Source organism: Balaenoptera physalus (genome assembly GCF_965194825.1).
Source record: "Balaenoptera physalus genome assembly, chromosome: 14".
Taxonomy (NCBI): Eukaryota; Metazoa; Chordata; class Mammalia; order Artiodactyla; family Balaenopteridae; genus Balaenoptera; species Balaenoptera physalus.
Window position 1 is genome coordinate 62,578,963 of NC_138893.1, and position 25,988 is coordinate 62,604,950.

The 25,988-nt window shown below is 35.1% G+C and overlaps 1 protein-coding gene across 2 annotated transcripts in view; it reads left to right on the top strand.

Annotated features, from left to right (window-relative positions):
* Window positions 1–25,988, top strand: part of PRKG1 (protein kinase cGMP-dependent 1) — a 1,231,494-nt gene that overhangs the window by 160,460 nt on the left and 1,045,046 nt on the right. For both annotated transcript variants that reach the window (XM_082423704.1, XM_082423703.1), the window contains exon 2: window positions 5,063–5,229. In XM_082423704.1, coding sequence (XP_082279830.1) covers window positions 5,063–5,229 — 167 coding nt within the window. The remainder of the gene's footprint in view (window positions 1–5,062; window positions 5,230–25,988) is intronic.

Sequence of the window (25,988 nt, forward strand, 5' to 3'; positions counted from 1 at the left end):
TGTTTATTAATAGTGAATAATGTCATCTCTCTTGTTAGAGAAGTAGCTGTATATTTCCCTATGCTCACCTCAGAGTTGCCCATTTTTATCTAAGGTTGTGTAGAAAGACAATTAGTCTTTGAGTCTATTCAGGAACTTTCTCTGCAATAAGTAAATGGGGAAGTGGACTCTCCAATTCATTTTCTTAAAATTGAAATTTTGGAAGACCTGTTGCTAATCCTGGCATAAAGTTATCTGGGGATATTATACCACCTAATGAAATTTTTAAGGAAGGAAAGAATCATCATGTTAGTTTTAGCATTTATAAACTAAGGCACAGTAAATTCTTAGGGTGTTAGAAAAAGAATCTATATCTGATGTGTTGGAGCCAACGTACTGGCTCGTATAAGAACTGCTTGTTAAATTTTCAGGAATTTTTTGCAAGCAGGTTGACTTTACATTAGTAGTTTGAAATTGGCTATAGTGGGAGTATTTATACCATGGAAATTGGCAAACACTACAAACCAGGGCTTTTTTTCTTTTTTTCCTGGAGAGTGCATTTAGCAGCACACCATTATATATAGCCAATATTTCAGAGACTGACAATTGGATGATGACAAATCAGTAGGGCCAACTCGAAATAACCAAGTTCCTCTTATGGTTGTTTGCATTAAAATGTCACAAATTTTGGGCATGGAAGAAAAAGTTGTTTTTGTTTTTGTTTTAAAATAGATTATTTGTACACAGAAGCAGACAGGAAGGATAAAAAATCAAGATCTTTGTATTTGCTTCTTATGCCTTTCAGGTCAGCCTGCTGAATTCTTGCAAAATGTTCTTAAGCTCTATACTTGGGTTAGGGCAGATAGCCACCTTCTGGAACTTGCGCTAGCAGCTCTCCTCAGCTCTCATACTGATAACACAACTCAACTGATCTCATATGTAGCGTCATGTCTTAGTTACAGTGAGTGTGTTAGACTATTTCTTTAGGGAAAGGAAAAGATTCCAAGAAGAGTTAGGTGGAGGCTCTGATTGATTATGGTTTCTAATGTTGGAGCAAGTGGACACTAATGAGAGTTGCCCTAAGATTTTGAGCCTTCAATGGGAAATGACTTAAAGGAAAATTACACGAAGAGGCAGGGCTTTAAATATTACTCACTGACAAGAACATTTTTGAGTTACACTACTCTGTGAAGGCAGAGAGGGATTATTCGGGATGTTTCAGAGGCAAATGTCATTGGACAATATCTCTGTGAAGGGATATATGATTAGACGTGGGTCCTATATTTCTCAGTTTGTTTTAAAGTAACACAAAGGCATGTTTGAAAGCCTCCAGTTTGTTTCTTCAGGGACTTGAGATTGAATGTCCTCCATTTAAAATGAAATTGGAGAAGTAAGAGCATCCTGAAATTCCCCCCTCCCCTCCAGTTTGTGATAAGCACTTGGAAAAGTTGGAAAATTTTAAGGGATTGTGTAAGATTGTGTTATGTCATCTTTTCTGATATCTTTATAAAACAGGTTAGTTGTACCGTTTATGAGAAGAGAGAAAGTGGCTTTCTTCAATTATCTTTGGATGTAGCTAATTATCTTCTTGGAAGAGGGCTTTATTTTTAATGTTGCAGCATTTCTAGGACTTAGATTTTAATGGAACACTATTATTATTTCCCAAAGGGTAAGATATCATCTGTAGCTAAACAAGTTGGGATTCTGGGACTGATAATATCCAGTTTTTATTATATTAAAAAATATGAACCCATTGATGGCCTTACTCTGACTCAATGAAAATAAAGGAATATGTAGTAAAGAGAATATTATGCAATGTGATTAAAATTAATTTCTTAAAGACCACATAAGTCCTGTTATTTGGAAAAGTAGATCATTAGTAGAACAGTAGATCTCAGGAGTCACTACGAAGTTGCTACTGGTATTCTCGAGGTCAGGAATGGTAAAGATAATTAAGAAAGGAGATTTTATGAAAATCATATATGGGGACAAAGTTCTGCATCTTGTGTTGAATACTCAAGGGAAACAACTCTTTGCCTCAGGAAAAATAAAGTTTTAGCAAGCCAGAATTTAAAAAAAAAAATTAAAAGAAACATACAGTTAAATAGTCCCATCAAACTAAAGTAAAAGTCTCACAAACAGGACTTTTTAAATAGAGTCTATTCCGAAGACTCTGAAGTTCTTAACCCACTGGCCATCCCTCACCATCTGTTTATTAGGTGAAAATTCCTGCCATTAGTATTTAGACACAGGCCATGTGAAAGGGAATCTATTGAAAAGAGTAGTATTGAATAGGCCAATAACGGTCAACCAATATTAAGTATCTAAGTCATTATTTAAATGAGAAATAGATTATTATTTTTATTTTTCCTCGTAGCAGAGTTACTTTTCATAAACTGCCTTTGAAATTAAAGAGTTTTTTCCATATAAAAAAGCATGCCCATTCTAGAAAATTTTATAGAGAAAAGTAGAAAGAAAAAATATAATTCTGTCACCAAAGGCAACCAATGCCAGCATTTTATTTCCTTCTGATACTGTTTCAAGTCATGACTGTATACTCTATTACTACTCTTCCTATTACTGCAACTGCAGTTACTACCACCACCTTTTCACCCACCATTTACTCAAAGTAACATTATAGTTTTACCAGTCTTCACATATTTTTTCCAGTTTTATTGAGAAATAATTGATATTCATCACCATATAAATTTGAAGTGTACAGCATGATGGTTTGATTTACCTATATTGGGAAGTGATTACCACAGTAAGTTTAGTTAACTTCCATCATCTCATATAGATAAAAAGAAAAAGAAAATTCAAATAATTATCCTTGTGATGAAAATTCTTAGGATCTACTCTCTTAACAACTTTCCTTTGTATCATACAGTAATGTTAACTATAGTCATTATTTTGTACATTATGTCACTAGTACTTATTTATCTTAAAACTGGAAGTTTGTACCTTTTGACCACCTTCCTCAGATTCCCCCCCCCCACCACCACACCACCTCTGGTAACCACAAGTCTGATCTCTTTTTTCTATGAGTTTTTTTTTAAATTAGATTCCACATAGAGTGAGATCATACAGTATTTGTCTTTCTCTGTCTGATTTATTTCACTTAGCATAATGTCTTCAAGATTCATCTGTGTAGTTACAAATGGTAGGATTTTCTCATTTTTTATGGCTGAATAATATTCCATTGTGTATCTATATTTATATCTAGATATAGATATATCTAGATATATATATATCTATATCTAGATATATCTAGATATATCTAGATATATCTAGATATATCTAGATATATATATATATATATCTAGATATATATATATATATATATATATATATATATAGATATATATAGATATATATATATATACATGCCACAACTACTTTATCCATTCATCCATCAGTGGATGCTTAGGTTGTTTTCATGTCTTGGCTACTGCAAATAATTCTGCTATGAGCATGGTAATGCATATATTTTTTCCAAGTTAGTGGAAATTCAGAAAAGTAAAACAACCTGCTCAAGGTTTTAATACATGACAGGACTAGGATTGGGACCCAGATATATCTAATTCGAAAGCCAGTTTTCTTTACATTTCACACACACATGCTTTTGTGTTCTAGAAACAATTCTGTTTCATGCTTTTTCACTTAAAAATAGTATAAGATTTTTTCCATGCTGTTAACACTCTTCATAAACAATTTAATTGCATCATAACCGTCCATTCTAGGTATATTTTTCACGTTGATAAATTTTATATTGTTTTAATTTTTTATGTATACCTTTTTACTACTTAAAACCAAATCATTACAAAACATAATGTGAGAAGGCTAAGTCAGTTAGACTGAGGTCTAGAAGAGACAACAGGAAGAATTGAGGAGTGCTAATGCCGTAGTCAGTATTCACTACTGCAGGTCACTTCCCTGAAAGCCACTCGTTAAGCAAATGTGGCCAAGGACAAGCTTGTAGTCAGATGCTTTTCAAATTAAGACTTTTAACATGAAATTCCAAATGTGTTGCTTACGCTCTGTGTTGCTAAGGACTTTGCTTTTGTCTTATCCAGTTTCTGACTTTTCTGACAGTACTCTGATTGTACAACTCCTGACAAAATATTTCTCGGTTTCTCTTTCCTTTGAGTTTTGTACCCTTAGGAATTTATTTGGAACTTCTTATCCCAGAGAATCAAATGATCACCGTATTTCTAGTTCTGCAAAACTTCCCTGTTAACCACTGAATCCCAATTTAGAATTTGTAAATATTTTTCCTGCCGACTACCTGTTTAATCCCATGTGTAAACCATATTGTGTTTAAAACATCTTGTTCAATACAGTTTTATCTGCCTAGTTACCTCAATTTAAGCTGCTTGAAGAAATAAATATTCTCTAAAGAAGCATGGGGTATGGATAAAGAACTGTCACATTTACACCAGTTTTTCCAAACAGCTAATTAAGTCTCCAATTCTTTACTATTTTTTTAAATCCAACATATTTCTTGAGCACCTATACTGTAACTGGCATTGTAGTAGACACTGGGCGTATAGTAGAGAAAAAGCTAAAAATGATCCCTGCCCTCACAGAGCATAAAGTCTAGTGGAAGAGGCACACAAAAAAATAAGTAAACAAATTGTGTTTTACTGTAATTGTGTATCGTGCAGGACATCCTGATATTCTTTTATAATATATAAACATAGTAATAATAGTGTTTCTTCTATAAAATTTTGTTGTATTTTGTTCCTATTCATTCTTTAACTAAGTTACAAGCTTCAATTTAAAATGTTTGTCCATCGGTTTGCCCGTGATCTTTGGGTTAAAAAACATCCTAAAACAAAATGGAATTGTATGGTTTTGCTTGTTTGTCGGTCCCATATTCATGAAATTATATTTTACTTAAAGGAAAATGTCTTAATGTCTTTCCTGCTGCCATGGAATTACTTTGTTCTCAGGTCTGTCAGGAAATTATTGGCTTCCTAACAAGAAAATGCCTTTGTAGTGTGCCTGAATGCTATCTGGCTCTGCTACGAACTGTGAAAGCGCTTGTCAGCTCTGCCAGTAAATCTTCCCTCTCTTACCATAGGTCCAAGGATCTTATAAAGGAAGCCATCCTTGACAATGACTTTATGAAGAACTTGGAGCTGTCGCAGATCCAAGAGATTGTGGACTGTATGTACCCAGTGGAGTACGGCAAAGACAGTTGCATCATCAAAGAAGGAGATGTGGGGTCGCTGGTGTATGTCATGGAAGGTATGGTTTGTAACTATGTTCCTCTGACATTCAAATATTCTCTTTTCATCTTATCAGTCTGCACACAGATGGCAATGCGTTGCACGATACAATTCCATTTTTCCTTTTTGTTGTTGAGAAATAGTTTGAAAAGAGGTAGAACACTGCTTAGTGGTTGATTAATCGTTTGACGTGTTTGTGTTTAGAATTATTAATATGAGAATCTAGTATTTTTTCAGACATGGGGAAAGGATGATAACGTGAAAGAAAGAATTGCTATTTATTGCACTGAATAAGACCACACACTGTCAGATCATTGAGCAAACTCACAAAGCTTCAATGAAAGCTTAAGTCTCTTGGAAGTATTTTTGGTCAGACAAAGTGTCTTCAGCTCTACTTTTACCTCCCAGTATATGACTAGGTTTCCTGCTATGATGCTTCTATAAAAAGAGAATGTTTTCAGTGTTTCATATGTGTCTGATAGAGGCAGATCATGAAGGTTGGATGGTATATTAGCCACCAGATTAATAAGAGCAATAGCTTGCTTCATAAATCTTGCACAAACTAAGATAGAAACTGCTTTGAAAAAAAACCGAGGCATGCACTGTGTAAATATGTTTTGCACTTACGTAAATTTTCATAATGTGTATTTCTAACTTGAAATTTATAATGGCATGTTTTCCTTTTGGAGGAAGAAAGAAGCCATGAAGAAATCATGACTGAATTAGCTGAGAAGAAAGTGAGTTCAGACATGTCTGTAATAGAAGATGGTTGGCATAGAAAAATCACAGTCGATTTATTTGATGGCAGTTAGTGTTTTACCCAAAGCATTTATGGCAATGTCCTATAACTGTCAGGTTTCTAGGTCATTCAGAGGAGGAGTGTATTTGGGCAAGTCAATCAACTTCACTGAATTTCACCCAGCTTATAAAAAAAGAAGATACTATTTCTTTCTGGTAGTGGTTTTCAACTGGTGATGATTCTGTCCCCCAGGGACATTTGGCAATGTCTGGAGACGTCTGATTGTTACAATGTGAGTGAGTGTGGAGGCTGGTAAAGACCAGGGGTGCTACTCAACAGGGCAGGGACCCACAGCAGAGAATTACCTGTCCTTAGTGCCTATGCTGAAAAACTTGCTTTCTAACTTCTTTGTAGGATTGTTATGAAGTTAGTAGGGAATAAGTTGTGTGGGTGTGTAATGTAAAGTGTAAAACATTGTAGAATAGCAATCAGTATTATTCATATACGTAGCTGATTCACTTTGTTATACAGCAGAAACTAACACACCATCGTAAAGCAATTATACTCCAATAAAGATGTTAAAAAGTAAATAAAGAAAGAAAGAAGAAGAAAAAATCAGTATTATTATTTCCATTAAATACTTGACAGTATGTAAGAAGTGTTCTTTCTACATTAATTTTTCTTTGTGGTCTTTTTTGACATATATCAGGCACTTGATATTTAAGTATTAATTTCTGTCATTTTTATTTCTTTATAGTTTTCAGCTTTTGTGTCAGTGTTACAGAGTTTTCCTCAAGCCAAAAGGACATAAATGTTCAGCTAAGCTTTCTTCTGACACAAACAAAATACAATAAACAAAAACACAAACAATATACACTTGATAGAGAATTGCAGGGAAAGGAGGTGAAATTATAGGGCAAGGGTATATGTGGGTATTGAGCAGGAAGGATGAGAGAAATGGAAGAAATATATAGAGGCCAAGTGAAGGCTATAAATATAGAGGCAAAATGTTAAGAACTATTAACAGTTAGAAACCAAGTTTAAAGTATTTATGAGATTATAACATATCAATAGTTTCATATTATTTGATTATTTATGTGTTTTATTGGCAGGTGTGTTTTTAAGAACACAGCTATTGTATAAAGCAGGGTGTACTTCACTTCAGCGATTTTCAAATGTTCGTTATTGATATTCCATTGAAGAAATGAGTATTTTGAGAACCTGTATGTTGCAGTTTTCCTCGTATATTTTTTCTAAAAAAATTCTTTTTATTCACGCCATTTGTGTTTTCTAAGACTAACTGCAACTTTACTAGCTATATTAGAAGAAGCTTGGAAATCATAGTTAATATTTATTGAGTTTTTAGAACTCAATGTCCAACATATAGAGCATGCTTTTTCTAAACAGTTTCCATGTATAAAACTTATTTAATTCTCAAAGTAATCCTGTGAGGTTAAGGGCTAATATTTATTATCCCCTTTTATAGATGAGAAGACTGAGGCCCAACTGGTTCAGAGTAGAGTTAGGAGTGAACCCAAGTAATCTGGATTCAGAACCCAAGCTCTTAACTATAGGGCTATGTATTAGTGAGGGTTCTCCAGAGAAAAAGAGCCAATAGGGTGTGTGTGTGTGTTTGTGTATCTGGGTATTGAGAGAGAGGTTTATTTTAAGGAATTGGCTTCCGTGATTGTGGAAGCTGGCAAGTCCAAAATCTGCAGGGTAAGCCCAGCAGGCTGGAGACGCAGGGAAAGGTTGATGCAACAGCTCAAGTCTGAAAGCCAACTGCTGGCAGAATTCCCCTTCCTCAGGGGAGATCAGTCTTTTTTCTGCTAAGACCTTCAACTGATCGGATGAGGTCTACCAACATTAAGAAAGTAATCTGCTTTAACTCAAAGACTAATGATTTAAATGTTAATTCCATCTAAAAAATACCTTCACAGAAATGTCTAGTGTAATGTTTGACCAAATATCTGGATGTCATGGGTTTGCAAGTTGACATGGAAAATTAACCATCACAGGTCCATTCCTTGTCAACTTGACACCCGTATACATCTCCTTAAACCATACTCAGCCTCCGAGTAAAGACAGTAACAAGGTCATACTTCTGCCTAACATGACATAATGATCCTGCGTACAATGAAAACAAACAAACCCTTTTCCCAGAAAAGGATGCAAAGTCCTTGCGTAGTGTTTACTCTTCTCCTTAATACCCCATAAATCAAATACTATGATGTAAAGTTACCAATACTTAAATACTATGATATAAAGTCAATACATCTTATGTTACATGATAAGGACTTATAAGAGAGAAGGAAACAAAGATTTTATGCACACATGCACTCACTCATACATACAGACAAACACATTTGTAACAAAATCAAGAAGAAATACCCGTGGCAGACGTCCCTAAGTAAAGGTAAATATACTAATTTTTTCCCCATTGCATCAAGCTAATTTTAATATATTTTATTTATCTTCTTTTTATTGCTAGATTGACTAAATAGCAAGTCATCTTAATTATGGTTTAAAAACAGTGTACCAATATTCAAAGTCACAGATTTTGCTATGATGCTGTTGGTTGCTTCAGTTAAACTCACTAAATGACCATGATCTTATAACCTGATGCTGATCTGTCCCCAAGCCGTAATTCTAATCAGTTCCATGTAACTTTGGCTGATTTTATGCTAATATTCTCATGTCAAAATAATTTTTAAAAACCTATCATTTAAATTTTTATAAGTTTTAATTGAGGAAATGTTTCATTGCTTAGTTTTTTTTTTTTTTTTTAAAGATTGATTGATTGATTGATTGCTATGTTGGGTCTTCGTTTCTGTGCTAGGGCTTTCTCTAGTTGCGGCAAGTGGGGGCCACTCTTCATCGCGGTGCGCGGGCCTCTCACTATCGCGGCCTCTCTTGTTGCGGAGCACAGGCTCCAGACGCGCAGGCTCAGTAGTTGTGGCTCACGGGCCCAGTTGCTACGCGGCATGTGGGATCTTCCCAGACCAGGGCTCGAACCCGTGTCCCCTGCATTGGCAGGCAGACTCTCAACCACTGCGCCACCAGGGAAGCCCCATTGCTTAGTTTTTTATCAACACATTTAATCTTCTCAAAATTTAGATAGCACTCTTCTTGATATAGATGGATTCTTTTTCATCTGTGAACATGATTAATATTTATAGAGTATACCATAGCAACAATGGATGAATAGGCTATAGAGGATCTTTCACAAACTTGCATATTATCAAAACATTCAGAAAAACACCCAGGAGTTTACATGAAAAATCAGTCCAATTTTTCCTGTCTCTCTTCGGTTAAATGAAGTTTTCTTCATAAAATACTTGTTTAACCTGTGCCTTTAATGATTTTTGTTTTAGCTTGGGCAGTGTCCCAAGTATTACTGCATACCTAAATGCCAAATTTTCTCATCGTTTTAACAAAAGAGAATGGTCATATGTTAAGACTTTATTAATTAGGATGACTGAGGAAAAATCATCTGGAGGTAGTGTAAATATATCATGTATTTTCAAGCAAAATGAGTTGTATGACTTTCAGATATCTACAGTTACTGGCTAGTGGAAGTTTCATTTCAAGTTTTCATCAGAATTGTTTTGGTATTAGTTATTTAAGGCAGCAGTGGATCAAGTTGCTAAGGCTTGATTTATATTTTAATTACGTTTTCAAATATATAAATGACTCTTACAAAATACTTGAATACAGCTTATTTTCTTAAACCAATAGATATTGGCCTTAATTATGATGTAATATTTGTTAATATCTTTACACTCTTGCCCTTTCTGTTTTTTCCATAAATATAAACGTCTGTCTACTGTCATCCAAAAGAAATTCTGATTTAGTGATCGAGAATTGGTTATGTAAATCAAACACCTTCTTTAGGAATCTAATATTTTTGTAGTGAAAAATGTCTAGTTTATATCCATTGAAGCAGTTGATTTGCTTACAGATATATTTTCTGTGATCTTTCATTGTGGAAGCAGATAGATTATATTTTGTTTTCTGAAAATGGCAAGTATCTGTTTAGTGTTCTTTGATTATTGGCTATTTTAAGTTAAACTTTTAAGTGAAACCATCAAGTTGTTGTTTTTCACAAGGTGCTTGTTAATGATAACGGCTTTTATTAAGTCCTTATATATGGTCTCACATCCATCCCGCTCCTCTTATTAGTTCCTTCTTTCTTTCTGCAAGCATAGCTGTGATTTGGTTTAATCTTGGTCCACCTCTGAGTCTTTATTGTTTAGGACTGTGCCATGTACCTTGAAGGCCCTCTTTTTTCTGTCTCCCATCAATATCATTGATTTTGTTTTCCTCGCAGTTTTTTAAAAATACTTTTTTAAGAAGGAACAATTCTTCAACTCATCGCACAAGTGATTTTTTAAATAGCCCTTTTGTACACTAATTCTAAGTTATCTGTGATTATTCGCATCAACTCTCAAGTTTCTGTTGTTATTGCATTGAGATTTCCCTTTTGTCTTCTGAAGACTGGTCATCTGCTTCCCTTTCCAGCGAGTCGGTTGATACCAGGTCTGCTTGTTAAGCTGATGTCCAACACTATTTATTCTTCAACATGGTTATCTATCATGCTGGCCACCCACTATCAACAGTAAACTTATACAACATCATACTGCAAGTTCTCTCCCACCCCCACCCCATCCCCTGAAACATTTTTACTGTTTTTATGATTAAATAACATATGAAAGCTGACATTCGAAGAGGGATTTTTATGTAAAATTGAACATTAATGAAGAGCTTCACCATGTCAGTTGGCATTCAAAACACTACCTGAGAGTATGAGGGAGTTGAATGCATTTTCATATGAATTAGTTCAGTAAATTTAACATGAGAAACAGACCATTTTATTCTCCAAAATCAGGTGTTGCCTTTTGGCCTTTTGAGTTTTTCATGTTCATCTGAAAGCTATGGTTTGAATAGTTAAAATATCAATGCACTTAAAGTTATTTTTGCCGTCCCTTTACAGGACCAAGCTTATCATGTTAATGATGAAGAACCAGCTGATGTGCTGTGTTAAAAATAAGACAACAGGCCCTGAATGCATCCTCTTATGCTAAGCCCCATGTCACCAAATTGAGACTCAATAATAGTTTTGGCTCTCCCAGAAATGGAATCTTAAACCAGTCAATCAGGAGTCACCTAATTAGCAGTAGTTAGGTAATCTGCCTGGTAGGCCCCTGACACCCCCTAAAAGGAAATTGACCTTGCCATAACCAATCCACTTTTTTGTCTAATATCGCTTCCTTGTTCCTGCTCCCTTCTGCCTATAAAAGCCTTTTATTTTGTACAGCTCCTTAGAACTTCTTTCTTATTTACTTGATGGAATACTGCCCAATTCATGAACCATTAATTAAAACCAGTAAGATCTTTAAAATTTACTCAGTTGAATTTTGTTTTTTAACAACTGCTTATATAAAAACAAAACAAAACAAAAAATCTACTTAGAAAAAAGTTATAAGCAAAGGGAATCTGGACATTTTAAATGTGAATATTAAAATGTATGTCAGTTATGGAGTTAATGGCAAGAACAGGGAACTGAGATAGTTAGATGCCCCATGGGGTATCATGTTTATTTTGGGGTGCCAACCTTCCAAAAAGACTTTAATATACTTGAGCGAGTGCAGGAAGCATAACATTTATATTTAGCAAGTTGCCATATCATGCACAGATGAAAGGTTCAGGAGGAAAGAATAGCTATTTTTAAAAGCTGAAAACGCTATCACATGAAAAGGGAATTGGTCTTCGTGAATCTAGATGACCAAAGAAAATGCAAGTTATAGGGGGGCTTACATTGGGTCTGCTTGAGAATCAATATTCTGCTAATTAATACATTCTAGAAGTGATGAAGCAACCTGATGTCATGGCAAGAACCCCATCTCAGGAGGCATTCTAGCAGTGACTACATAGCATCTGCTTGGAGAAAGTTTGTGTGGGTGGAGGGGGGGGTGGTTCCCTGTGGCTGAATTGAACACATCTCCTAATCCCTTTCCCAAACTCCAAGATTCTGAGTCTGTGTTTCTCTGAACAAGTACCTTACAAGTTAGCTTATGAGAACCCAGCCCTCCAAAAGTTTCTTCTTAAAAACCCACCCTGTATACAATGTGCATGTTTACTTTGGAATGTTTTTGTACTTTATATTATATAAATCTAGTCATACTGCATGTATTCTTCTGCTACTTCACTTTTTTGTTCAATATTAGCTCCCACTATTTTATACCCAATTTCTTTATCCTTTCTGCTATTGATTATATTTGGATTGTTTCCAGTTATTTTGCTCCTGATTACTAATGAGGTTGAGCATCTTTTCATGTGTTTATATGCAGTTTGTGTTCTGTGAAGTGTCTGTTGGAGTCTTCTGCCCATTTTTTTGTTGGTTGGTTGACTTTACATATTTTGGAGTTTAATCCTTGTCAATTACATGCATTGCAAATATTTTTCTCCCATCTATATAGCTTGTAGCTTTACTACTTTGTGAGTATCTTCTGAGGAACAGAAGTTACTAATTTTAACGTAGTCGAATATATCAGTCTTCTTCTTGGTTTGTGCTTTTTGTATCTTTGTAAGAAATCCTGGAAGGCAGTGTTTCTCATGGCCACATATGTGTGTATGAGTATGTGTGTGTCCCTGAAGGCATGTGTGTAGTAGGTTAGGCAGGTGAGGTATTATCTTGAAGGAATATATCCACACTTGTAATCTAAAGGAGAGTTGTCTCTTTCAAAGCAGGAAGCTGGAAAGGCAGTACATTTTTGCTTCTGTGTTCTTTTCTTCCAACATATTTAAAGAATTCTGTATAAGTTGTCCTTAGGGGACAGTAAATATGTTTTTGAATATGCTTGATGATAGCGATTTCTTTTCCCTGTGAGGGTAGATTTTATATTTGGAAATAATCACAAGCCATTTAGTGACAGATTTGATGAATAGGGGTAGGTGATTAATATCTTTTTTGGCTAAAATTTGTAAGGGTGTATGTATATGTACCACTATAACGTAATGACATTTTTTGTATAATTCAAGAAAAATTAAAGAACTTTGATCAAGAACATCATTATCCAAAATGACATATTTTGAAGGATAGTATTCTTAATACCGATTTGGCTACTGAAGTCCTTGTTTGATTTTGTAAAATAAGCCTTATCACGTTGTGGTTATACTAATGTATAGTTCTCTATTTTCTTTCTAAATTATTAATGGTGAAAAAGAAAGTGAAGAGTGTAGCTTTTCTTACTTTTGAAGACTTCTGAAATCCAAAATAATTAAAACTTGCAGTGCTTATTTTTTTGAGATGATAGTTGAAAAGCCATCAATTTTTTTCAAAAAATTAATCTGAAATTGGTACAACAGATCATAGATTATGTTAAAAAGGTACAACTATCTTTTTTCTTCACAACAGTTATGGGATTTACTTCTATGCTGACTCATTTTGCTAAAATATCAGTATATCCATTCTTCAATTTTGAGAGAATGGCAAATTTGAAAGTTTAAAAATACATTTTTGATGAAAACAAAAACCAAAAACAGCATACCTGAAAAAATGAAAAGAAAATGTGGATTAGTACCTCCTTGACAATAGTGTAATAACACATTGATTTCTTGCTAATGAGGTGAAATTTACTTCAGCCATCCTTTCATGGAACTGTTGAGTAGTTTGCATGCTGAACAATAAACAGGATTCTAAAATTGTTGAGGGCTCATTTTAAGAACACACAGATGTATTTCTTCAGGGACTTTAACAAGATTTCCAGTGATTTTTGTGGGGGGCTAGATAGACTAATGCTTTTAATATCCATCCCTCTAATGAAAAATCCTTGAATGGTTAGTAATCGTTTTGGCACACTCTCAAAGGGCAGGGAAGATGGGCGCTACTTCCCAGCACAGTGAAACTGCCTGGTGTGACTACCATGGCAACAGCCCACCCACCCCCACTCCAGGGAAGATTGAAATGGGTCTCTGAAGTCCTTATTGGAATTCTCCCATGACTCCGCATTTGAGGAACGCAGCCTGTAATTGCACATACTTTATCTGAATTTAACTACTGTACCTTTGGAAGGTTGCGGTCTGAGTCTGATCTTTATGTTTTGATATTTATATTTAGATTTATATAATGATCTTTATATTTTATATTTAGACCCTTCCATAAACTCCTTTCTGATGAAAATGAAAATATTTTTGTACCAAAGCTCCTGCAGAAGTGCACGGATTTAGAATTATGATAGATGACTTAAAATGGTATTAAAATCAATTCCTGAGAATCCACATTTCATGCATATTTAAAGTATCAAGGACTTGTTATTGAGTATATTTACATTAATGATTTATTTAATACCATTTTTTTGCCTAATTTGCCCAACTTTACCAAATTAAGTAGCTTTCTTTGTATCTAAAACTATCTTATAGTTATTCATAAGAATATATGTGAGCTAATGCTTTTAAACCCAAACATTTACTTTTTATTTGCTCTTTGCAATCTTGTGTAACTTAACAAGAAGAGTTAAGTTATTCTGTACACTTTTCAATATCAAAGCAAGTTACTCTGTTAATTCATCAATAGCAAAGCCATATTAGAAAAAGCATCTAGTGAAGGTGGCCAAACTCTTATGAAAGGTGGTTTTCCATTTCACAAATACACAATGGTGTATTTTCAGAGGAAAACCAAAACTTTTCATAAAATCAAAATTAATAGTCAATGTTTAAAATTTTCCTTCAAAAATCGAGTATGCTTCTTTAAAAGATCATTTATTCCATACTGGTAAAAAGAAGAGAGTGAGTGAACATTGATTCCCAGTAGAGCTTAATTAATAGCCTATTGTAATAACTTTCATTAAAAGCCATTCACATACTCATCAATTTTTTTCATTTTTATGACTATAAGAACATAATTCAGTGTTACATTTTATATTTGGCTCATGTTTATAGACCATCATTTTATATTACTCTTTTATTACATTGCATTTCATAATGGTTTAGAATATTTAATACCTTCAGCATATTCTTAAGGTAGATCTATGCTTTCTCTGATGGTTCATTCAATAATGGTACATGCCCTCAAATTAAAGCCATATTTAAAAGATTTCTGGTGCAAAGATTTGTACTGACTCACCCTGTTGGAAATATACACACGCACATATTTGTACGTTGTGCCCATGTACGTGTATATGAATTTACATGAAGTTATCCATTCTCAGAGTTCAGCTTATCTTCCAGGAGATGATGGGGTGGTGGTAGTATCATATATAGGATTCTATAAATGGTTAAATTCAAATTTACAAGAAAAGCAGAAGATTAATGATAAGTATTGTTGATAAGGCTCTCATGTGATTTAAAAATTAGTCTGCAAAGAATAAACATTTGGTTTGTAGGTTTTTGAGCACCATTGTGCAGACCATTCTCTTAAAAGCAAATTAAGATGACTTGTACAGAAAGTTTTGAAATTGCATTTAGTCCTATGAATTTGAATTTTTATATAGTATATCAATTCTAAAGGTCAAAGGCATATGAAATAGGAAAAATGTTTCAGCAGATTTTTCTTTGTGTTGAGAATTAGGTTACATATATACATAGCAGGCATTGCTGAACTACCATACTTTCTCTCCCTCCATATGGTGTGTTTCTACAAAAGTAGAAAGGGTGTTATAGATAAAGCAGAGCTTGGATTTGACTGAATGTAGTTCATGAATATATGAAATTCTTTGTATTTCCCTCAACAATTGAGAATAGCAAAGAAAGTTTTCAATGAAGTTCTTCAATAGTTTCCTTACTATGATTTACTAATTCATTTATTTGATTATTCATTTCTCAATTTCGATTCCTAGAAACTGCCTCCTCGATGCTGACTATATCTCAGTGGGCACTGAGGGTGTAACAGTGAACAAGACATACACAGCCCCTTCTCTTCTAGAGCTTCCATCCTGGTGATGGTAATAGGGGAAAAGGACAAAGAACAAGCATGGAGGCAAGCAAATACATTCAGATAGTGATCAGTGCTATGAATACCTTAGACACAACAGGATGATGTAAGAGAGAATCATGAAGGTGGGTCTCGTAATGATTGGGTGGCTCAGGGAAGGTTTCCCTGTGAGGGTAACATTTGAGTTGAGACCTGAATGACAAGACGGAGCCAGACGCAAAAGTGTGGATACAGGATTCCAGATGAGGTCAGACAGTGGCAAGTACTAAAGCTACAAGGTGGGGAAATGTTAGAGACAGAAAGAAGGCAATGGCGTGAGTTAAGGTTGGAAAGGTTGGCAGAGGCAAGGTCACATGTGGTACCCTATAAGTAGTTGATTTTTTCTTCCAAGAGATTTAGGGGTTTAGGTTGATGTGGGACCTGGTTTGATTTATGTTTAATAGGTAAAAAAAATGGATGGCAGTAATAATCAGAGGTTGGAAAAAATGTGTTATAAAGTGGTGGGAGGACCAGGGGTACCATTTGGGGGGCTATAGCAGTAATCCAAGCAAAATATGATGTTGGCTTGGGCTCGGATGGCAGTGTGGGAGATGCGGGAAGTGTGGTATATTCTGCAGCTCACAGTTGTGATATGGGTGAGAAAGAAAGAGAAATTGGGAATGACTTTTAGGTTTTTGATTTAAATAGTTGGGTGAATGGTGGTGCCATTTTCCAAGATGGGAAAAAGCGAGAGGTGTTCATGTTTAAGAAAGTAAATCAAGAATTCTGTTGTGACAGGGTGAAGTTAAGGTGCCTATTAGACCTCCCATTGGAGATTTCAAGTTGATGACAGTGGATACACGTCTGAAAGCTCAGTTAAGAGGTCAGATTGTGGAGGTAGAAGTATTATAACTAAACCAAGCGTAGGAGGAAGATTGATGAAAGTAGTTCTCTTATAATTATAGTTGTTTTACATGCAGCAGATTAAGTAGGTAAATCATAGATATAAACATTCATAAATATTTTAAAATTATCCATGAAAAATTCTCACAGAAAACTGAAAATTTCTTCCTACTTTGTGCAAACTAGTATCCTTAATGCAGCGATTCTCAAAGTGTAGTCTGTGGACCCTTTTAGGGGCTCCTTGAGGTCAAAACTATTTTCATAATAACATGAGCATGTAATTTGTCTTCTGTCTCATTCTCTCATGAGTGTACAGTAGAGTTTTGTAGAAGCCACATGATATGTGATATAGCAGCAGGTTGAATACAGAAGCAGAAAATGCAGCTGTCTTCTATTGAGTCAGACATCAATTAGATTTCCAAAAAGTATAAAACAGTGGGATGGTTCCTATTAAATTTTTTGTTTTTAAAATATAGTTAATTTTATTTAAAAATATATTTTAACATGTAGTAAGTTTATTACTTTCAAGAGAATGATTATTTTAAAAAATTCTCAGTTTTAAGGTTTAAAGGAATAAATATCGATAAATGCAGCCCATGTAAGCAAAAGCTTTTTGAGGTTTTCAGTAATTTTTCATAATGTAAAGAGGTTTTGAGGATAAAAGTTTGAGAACCACTGCCTTAAGCTATATGACCTGAAGACAAATATGACCAATTGGATGTTTGTTTCAGAAAACAATCGAGGATTAGTTTAAGGTTCAAAATATCAGATATCAACTCCCCAGCCTTCAAATAGCACAGAAATAGGACCATGTTACAAAACAGATGTTTTTAAAATAAAGTCTTGGTACATTAGAAACAAAATTTTCTGTAAGGGCTGGCATTTAAATCTAGAGCAAATAGCCAATAGGTATCAACAGTGGGCGAGTAAGTTCCATTGAAGTGCTTATTATTCTGTTAATTACATTCCATTTCACAGTTTTGAAAGGTATCCTTGAGGCATTTTGTGGATTCTGTTTGCACACTTTCTAATGTTTAAGATTTGGGAATCGAATTGAGTTCCCCAGTGATTATCCTGATTTAATGTAGTAGGATACTGATTTTTATTTTTTTATAATTAAACTTTAAATATAGTTCTAAAGGAATAAAAGAATCAAATTTTTAAAATCCAATCAGCATTTTTGGAGAAGAAAGTGGCTTTATCCTGTGCTTATTTCTCACTTAAAAACATCCTTGAAGATGCAACATTTTGTATTCTGAAGGCTCAGAACAGCTCCTCTGATACCTTAAATGCTTTTAGATTTAAAAAGAGAGTGCATCAAAAAATCTAGAAACAATAAATGCTGGAGAGGGTGTGGAGAAAAGGGAACACTCTTGCACTGTTGGTGGGAATGTAAATTGATACAGCCACTATGGAGAACAGTATGGAGGTTCCTTAAAAAACTAAAAATAGAACTACTATACGACCCAGCAATCCCACTACTGGGCATATACCCTGAGAAAACCATAATTCAAAAAGAGTCATGTACCAAAATGTTCATTGCAGCTCTATTTACAATAGCCAGGACGTGGAAGCAACCTAAATGTCCATCATCGGATGAATGGATAAAGAAGATGTGGCACATATATACAATGAAATATTACTCAGCCATAAAAAGAAACGAAATGGAGTTATTTGTAGTGAGGTGAATGGAGTTAGAGTCTGTCATACAGAGTGAAGTAAGTCAGAAAGAGAAAAACAAATACCATATGCTAACACATACATATGGAATCTTAAAAAAAAAAAAAAAAGGCGATGAAGAACCTAGTGGCAAGACGGGAATAAAGACACAGACCTACTAGAGAATGGACTTGAGGACACGGGGAGGGGGAAGGGTAAACTGGGACAAAGTGAGAGAGCGGCATGGACATATATATACTACCAAACGTAAAATAGATAGCTAGTGGGAAGCAGCCGCATAGCACAGGGAGATCAGCTCTGTGCTCTGTGACCATCTAGAGGGGTGGGATGGGGAGGGTGGGAGGGAGGGAGATGCAAGAGGGAAGAGATATGGGAACATATGTATATGTATAACTGATTCACTTTGTTATAAAGCAGAAACTAACACACCACTGTAAAGCAATTATACTCCAGTAAAGATGTTTAAAAAAAAAGAAAAAAAAAGAGAGTGTATTATTTTACATTTGGTCCCAGTGTAATACTCTCAATGCACAGGTAAACCTAAACTGGCAGCTTATTGCTTGGTGTTATCTCTTTTAAAATACTCGTTGCTAAGTAAATGTTTGAAATCTCTACTTATTTGTCTTGTGATACATTTTGCAAAGAGCTTTTTCATTTGCTAGTGCATTTGCTTGTTTTTGATATCTCACCACCAAGCATTTTTCTTGGGATGAGTTGAAAAAAGATGCTGCTTTCATTTATTGTTCTTGGAAAGACAATGTTCTTCTTTCTACTCCGCAAAGCAGCTTTTATGAGACAAGTAACATAGGGAGATGAAAGACTTATTCCAACTGTGAACACACATGACGTTATATTGTGATGAGAAATTAATTTTAATATTTGTTCTTTATGCAAGTTATAGTTCAGTGTTTTATACAACAGTACATTTTGTTTCCTGTTCTCACAAAGCACAGACTATTCTTGGCATAACCAGACGACTGAAGTAGGTTTCTGTCTCTTGTGCTTTATGCTATAAGCTTTGGCCATTTGGTCTCAGTTGTCTCGTAGAGAAATGACCACTGGACTAAAAGCTATAAATTCTAGGAGTTTAATCCAGATTCATCCCTTAAGCAGCCATGTGACCATATTGAAATAATCCTCTCTGTACTTTACCTGCTCTGTTCCCCAAATTCATGGATGATACCTCCTTTTCCCCTGGCGTTAGATCACGCTTAGAAACCCAGGAGTAGTTCCAGGCTCCACGTCTGTTGATCTGCAACTCTTCTTCAATCTATCAGCTTATCACTATTCTGTGTCCCTGTTTGCTGCTGCTCTGGTTGAGGACTATTATAACTTCTTTTGAAATTTTCCAACAATTACTCTAGGTCTTTCTGTCTCTGGGCTTATTTCACTTTCATACGTTCTCTACACTACCATAAGCAAGATCTTACTCAAAGACAAATATGTTTATGTCATCTCCCTGTTTGATGTTTTCCAGTGCCTTCCCATGGTAAAAAGCCAAACTCCTTCTGGCAGATGACTGTACAGTGTAATGAAGAGAGCTGGGTTTTGGAACTTAGCAGATGCGAACTTCAATCTTGATTTTGCCATCTAACTAGCTCAGTAACCTTGGGGAAATTCTCTAACCTTTTCTGGACATCGCTGCCTCATTTGTCAAGTAATATAGTATATGTCAAGCATCGAGTCCTGTGTCTGGCACCTGGGGTTGCACCATTGCTTATTGATCTGCTTCTGCTTCCGTGTTAGATTCCCTGCACTCAGCACTCCGTGGCTCTGGCTCAACCTCCTCAAATAGTCGCTTGTCTTTCTGACTCTGTGTTTTCCTCTGACTGGAGTATATACACTGAAATATTACTGCTCTTCAGAGTCAATGTAGATGTTGGCTCTGCTAAGAAGCCTTCTCTGACACCTCCTAACTGGGCTGGATTCTCTTTTCTGAAGTTCCTAAAACATCTTCTGGGTCCCTCTATACAAGAACATTGGTCAGACTGTGTTTTGTTCATTCATCCAATTTATTCATTCAGGAAATACTTATTCTGCATGTATTATGTGCCAGACATTGTTCCAAGTGTTTAGGTTATAGTAGAGACCAAAGGATACAAAATTTCTCTAGTGCTTTTATCCTAATGGGGGAGATACACAACAAACAAATACTATGTATAATGTGTATGTGTTGAGTACAGACATATATATATACATATATATATATATATATACACACACATATATATACATGCACACATATATATATAGTGTGTGTCTGTGTATGTGTGTGTGTGTGTGAGCTATATATAGAGATCAGGTACCGATAAGTGCTATGAAAACCAAAGCATGGTAAGGGGACAGAGAGTGACAAGCAGGATGGGGAAGGATTGGTATATTTTGCAGGGTAGTCATGGAAGGACTCTATAAGTTGAACATTCAGCAGAAGCAGAGACATGAATGAGGTGATGATGGGCCACGCTAATATCTGAAGGAAGAACATTTTAGGCAAAAGGACTAAAAATCTGTCAAGCCGTGAGATGGGGTCGTGGTTGACATGTTCAAAGAACAGTATGGAAGCCAGTGTGAATGGAGTGGGATAAATGATCACAGGGGTGCAGGTGAAGGAGTTAGGTAAAGAAAGCAATGATAGAAGAGTTTCAGTGGCATTGTAGCCCTGGTAAGGGCTTTATATATATATATTCTTTCCTTGCTTTTAATCACGGTGGGAATTCCTAGAAGGGTTTGAGCAAAAGAGCAACGTGCTTTACCTTAGAGCTTTTTTGCAGCTATGACAAACTCTCTAGTAGCAAAAGGAAGCTGGGATATCAGTTAGGAGGCTATTGAAATAGTTAAGAAGGGGGATAACGATGACTTGGACTAAAGGGGTACAAGTGGAGATGGTAAGAAATGGTCAAATTTAGGAGCTGTTTTAAAAGTTCCGCCAGTAGTATCTGATAATGGGTTGGACTGGTAATTGTATGTGAGCTAAAGAGAAGAGTGAAGATTCCGAATTTTGGGCCTGAACAACTCTAGAGCAATGGAGTTTGCCTTTCACAGAAATTAGGAAGACTGTCTGAGGAGCAAGACTGTCAGGAGATGTCTCGTGTTGGCTTATTTATTGTATTAGGGATTCGCTAAGTTGGAGTATCAAAAAAGCCCTCAAAATACAATGGCTCAAATAAAATGTAAGTTTATTTCTCTTTGATGTAATGTCCTTGAGGTCAGTGGAGGAGGCTGGGAGCAGCTACACTCCACGTGGTTATTCAGGCACCCAGGTTTCTTCCATCTTGTTGCTCTGGTATCACCCAGGTGTGATCATTGTATAGAGAGCTGAAGCTGGGTCATCACCAGGGACTACTAGGAGTTCCCACGTCTGGGATGGGGAGGAGAGGAATGACAGGGCAAGGAGCTTCAGCCTCAAAGGGAAGTTACACCCTTCACCTGCTCTCATCCCCTTGTCCAGAATGTAGCCACAAGAAAAGCTAGAAAAAAGTAATCTCTACCAAGGTAGCCATTTGTCTAGTCAAAAACTGGGGAGGGTGGTTCTCTTACTAAAATGAAGGAGGGAATGAATTTTAGGGGATAGACATTAACATATTTCGCTCTTTCTCAGTAACTTCAGGTCAGGAACTACTTGTGTTCTCTATAACCCCAGTTCTCTAACCATAGTGCCTACACACAGTACATATTCCCTGCATGTTGGCTTCATTAATACCAAACTAATTATATGGGACAGAAATTATTATATACTGGATGTTGCGTTTCCTCCTAGGAACTTTCTAATTCATTTCATAAATCATTTTTTACATTTCAGACCATATTGTTAATGTGTCTTTATCACTAATGCAGAAAAACTATCTTTAAGTCAGTGTTTTACATTTATTTATTATCCAGGATGAACAAACAATGATGAGCCAATACTTATGTTTTTTAAAAGAGTGTTTACCTCACACATTTGCTTCCAGATAACGATTCCAGAAATCACACTCGGTGGTGAAAGAATGAGTCACTTCCATGTAATAAAATCGCATCTCCTATTCCAAACTGCTTAATTCTCCAGACCTCACATAACATTCCACTTAAGCTACATGCTGCTGCTTCTTCCTAGTACTGTTTAGCTTAGGAGTTAGAGAAGATGTATTTGGGTTTAAAGACGTTTCTTTTAATGAAAGAATCGTAAACCATATAATGTTTAAAAATATGTTTTGGAATAAGGAATCTACTCTGAAGAGAAAATTTAATAAGACAACAAGTTGGAAATACAGTAAAGTGTTTTATAGTCAGGCAACTGAGGCGACACACAGGAAATATGATGTCTCTTTTGAAAAGCTTGAGGTTGAGCTACTAGTATGAAAGAAAAATAGTTCCTATTTCTTTGTAATATGCCGTTTTGAAAATTGGCCCTATCTTCTCTTCGAGATCTGTATGTGTGTGTATGTTTCTTGTAAGGTCATCCTATTTGTGGAATACCACACACTATTTTACAAACACCGTCAGTGGGAATGATTGAATTCTTTGGTATTTAGTTGGACGTCTCCAAACCTAGGTCTATGTATCAAACATGTTTTCTTAATTTATTAGCAGAATTTTAGTTCAAAAGATTAAATGAAGACATGGGTATTGAAGAACCTCTTTAGTCTACCAGACTCTAAGTTCCGTGTAGGCAGAAACCTTGTGGATGTTCCCCAGTGCCTAGCCCTGGGCCAGCACCTAGTAAGTGTTTCATTCATTTAACAAATAATTATTAATGGAATCTTGCTTGCTCCCCAACACCAAAACTTTATATTTTAGGGAATCCATACACATACCCATCCACATGCAAAAATGTATAACACACACAGACAAATCTGTATCAAATTCCCTTCAAATCTAGAATTATCTTCTCATAGAAAATGAAAATGCATAATAAGCTATTAGAGCTTCTGAAAAATTTTAAGAAAATAATTATTAAGCATCTACTTAATTCTGAAAATTATCTACCTGTTTTCCCTCTAGGTGAAATTTTTATTTATTTAATATTTAAAATCCTCTGTTGAAATTTAATAAGCCAAAGGTTTAAAAACCTGTTTGCTTGTTTGATCTAACATGGTATTATTTAGACTGTGCAGACTTTCTATTAAGATCCTTAGAGGTGAGCCCTGCGTGTGTGTGTGCGCATGTATGTGTGTGTATACATTTATAAATTTTCAACTCTTTAAAGATGAAAATTTGAAGGGCACTTGGTATATTTAAGATTCCAATAATATTATTAGATGGTAGTAATAGAGACATTCACAAAACTGTATATAAATCTTCCATCAATGTGGAAGCGTATCCCGTTATGCTCAAGAGATAATTTGTTGAGCTAAACTTTGCCCTAAGGAAAGCAAAAGATATTAGAAACACTTTGAGTAAAAATATTTAGCTTCTCATATCTTATAATGCTTTGCCTGTGGCTGAAATGAAACTGAGTTTAATAAACTTTTACCATGAATGACAAATGTCTTTCATCAATTCATCATACCAAATATATTCATTTTTAAAAACACCCAACCATAAAAACACACAGAATTGCTAAGTTTGAAGTAACCTTTAAAAAATGATCAAATATTTCTTGAGACTTCATTAGATGAACTATGTAAGGTCAAGCTTCATGTCCTAAAATATTTGAGAGATTTGAATTTCATAAAATCTGTTACTATTGAGAATATTTCCCCTGTGTTTAAATTAATGCAACCTTAACACTCCCTTTTTAAATTACATTATTTTATATTGTTCAAAATGGATAACTTAGGTTCAATTATCCTTGCTTCCAAGACTGAAGAGGAAAGAAGAATCCCTCAAGTATGTTTTTGACTTAGGGAGACAGTAATGTATACTAGTCAAGAATAAGCCTTGGGCAAGTTATTTTACCTCAATGAATCTGTGTTTCACTCCCTATAAAATGTAACTTAATACCTTCCTCAAAGGGTACTTGTGAGGAGGAACTGAATGTGAAACATTTAGCACTCATTTAAAGACACTGTAAACATTAAAAAATATATATATACTAATTCTTCTTCTTAGCGTAGGAAATTCAAATATGTAACTTTCTTTTCATCTTCTAACGGTGTGCAAATAATCAGAGTTTTAGTACCTTAGCCTCAAGAAGCAGGAACTCACAATTGAAAATGGCAAATGTTTAACAATCAGCTCTGAAAAAAAAGAAGAAAAAGAGATCCCTTGCTTGTAGTCTTTGCAAATTTTCATGGTGTATATACTCCTATCATCACTAATTTCAGATTACCAACATGATGTCTGAATGCAGAGTTGCTAAATCTGTTAAGAGTCCACTCTGGCACACCACTAGGTATGCCAGCTCATAAAGAACTGCTTAATCAATCATGTCTATAATTACAGAATTGGAACATGAATTTGACACATTATACTTTTATTAATTATTCATGGATGGTATTTTCCCTCAGTGCAGTTCATTGATTATACTTCTGATGTCAGTTCCTTTTAGCTCTGAAATTTCAGATTTTCCTTCACATTTTACCTTTGAAGTTGCAGCTGACTCAGAACCTGCATTTGCCCTACTTGGGAATAACACATTGGGTGCATTAAGCTTCAGCCATTCCTCAAAGTAGCATGCTGTGTTACATGTGTGCAATGTTTTTATTTATATATTTTGAGTAATTTTTTTCTTTCAGTGAAGGATAATGTAAAAGGGCTTACGAATTCCCACTCTGTTTTAACCTGTAACCAGCTATTTCTTTATCAACTTACCAGTAATGCTTCAGAGGAAATATGCATTTTGTAGAATAGGCAATTTCTGGAATTAAAAACCAGAAAACACCAATGATGTAATAGATAATACACTTGGTCCCTTAGGCCGGAGTCAGCATGGTACCATAATGTAGATTGTCTCATTTAACTCTTTAATTCATGCAATATTAGTTATAGATTCAAAATTTCTTTAATAGGTTTTCTTCATACTGGTATATATTAGTTTCTACCGATAAATCTATATCATGGGTTCTTTTGATATAATAGTTGCCACTTATTTCCATTGAACAGAATTTTATACTTTCTCTTCAATTTGTTTTCATTCTTGGATTATCAAAACATCTGCTGTCATATTCATTCAAACATGATCATTTGCACCCAAAAGGTAAAAATCATGAAACCTCATTCAAATCCTTTTCCATCCTTTAAGGCCAGAGCTCATGCCATTTTCTCCATCAAACTTTTGGGATTTTTTTTTTTTTTTTAAGTAATTTCTTCCTTCACAGATTTTCTACTTCTCCACGGGCAAATATCACTATATTCTAGTTCATTGGTTCTCAAAGTGCGATCCCTGAACCAGCGGTGTCAGAATCGTTGGAGAACTTGTTAGAGATGAAAATTCTCAGGGCCCACCCCAGACGTACTGCATCGGAAAGTCTAGGAATAACTCCCAGCAGTCTGTGCTTTAACAAGTCCTCTGAGTGACCCTGATTTTGAGTGACTGATGGTATAATTTGGCTTCCTATTTAGTTGTGTGCTCCATGATAACCAGGATTTATGAGTAATTATATCTTTTAAATAGTAGGTACCCAAT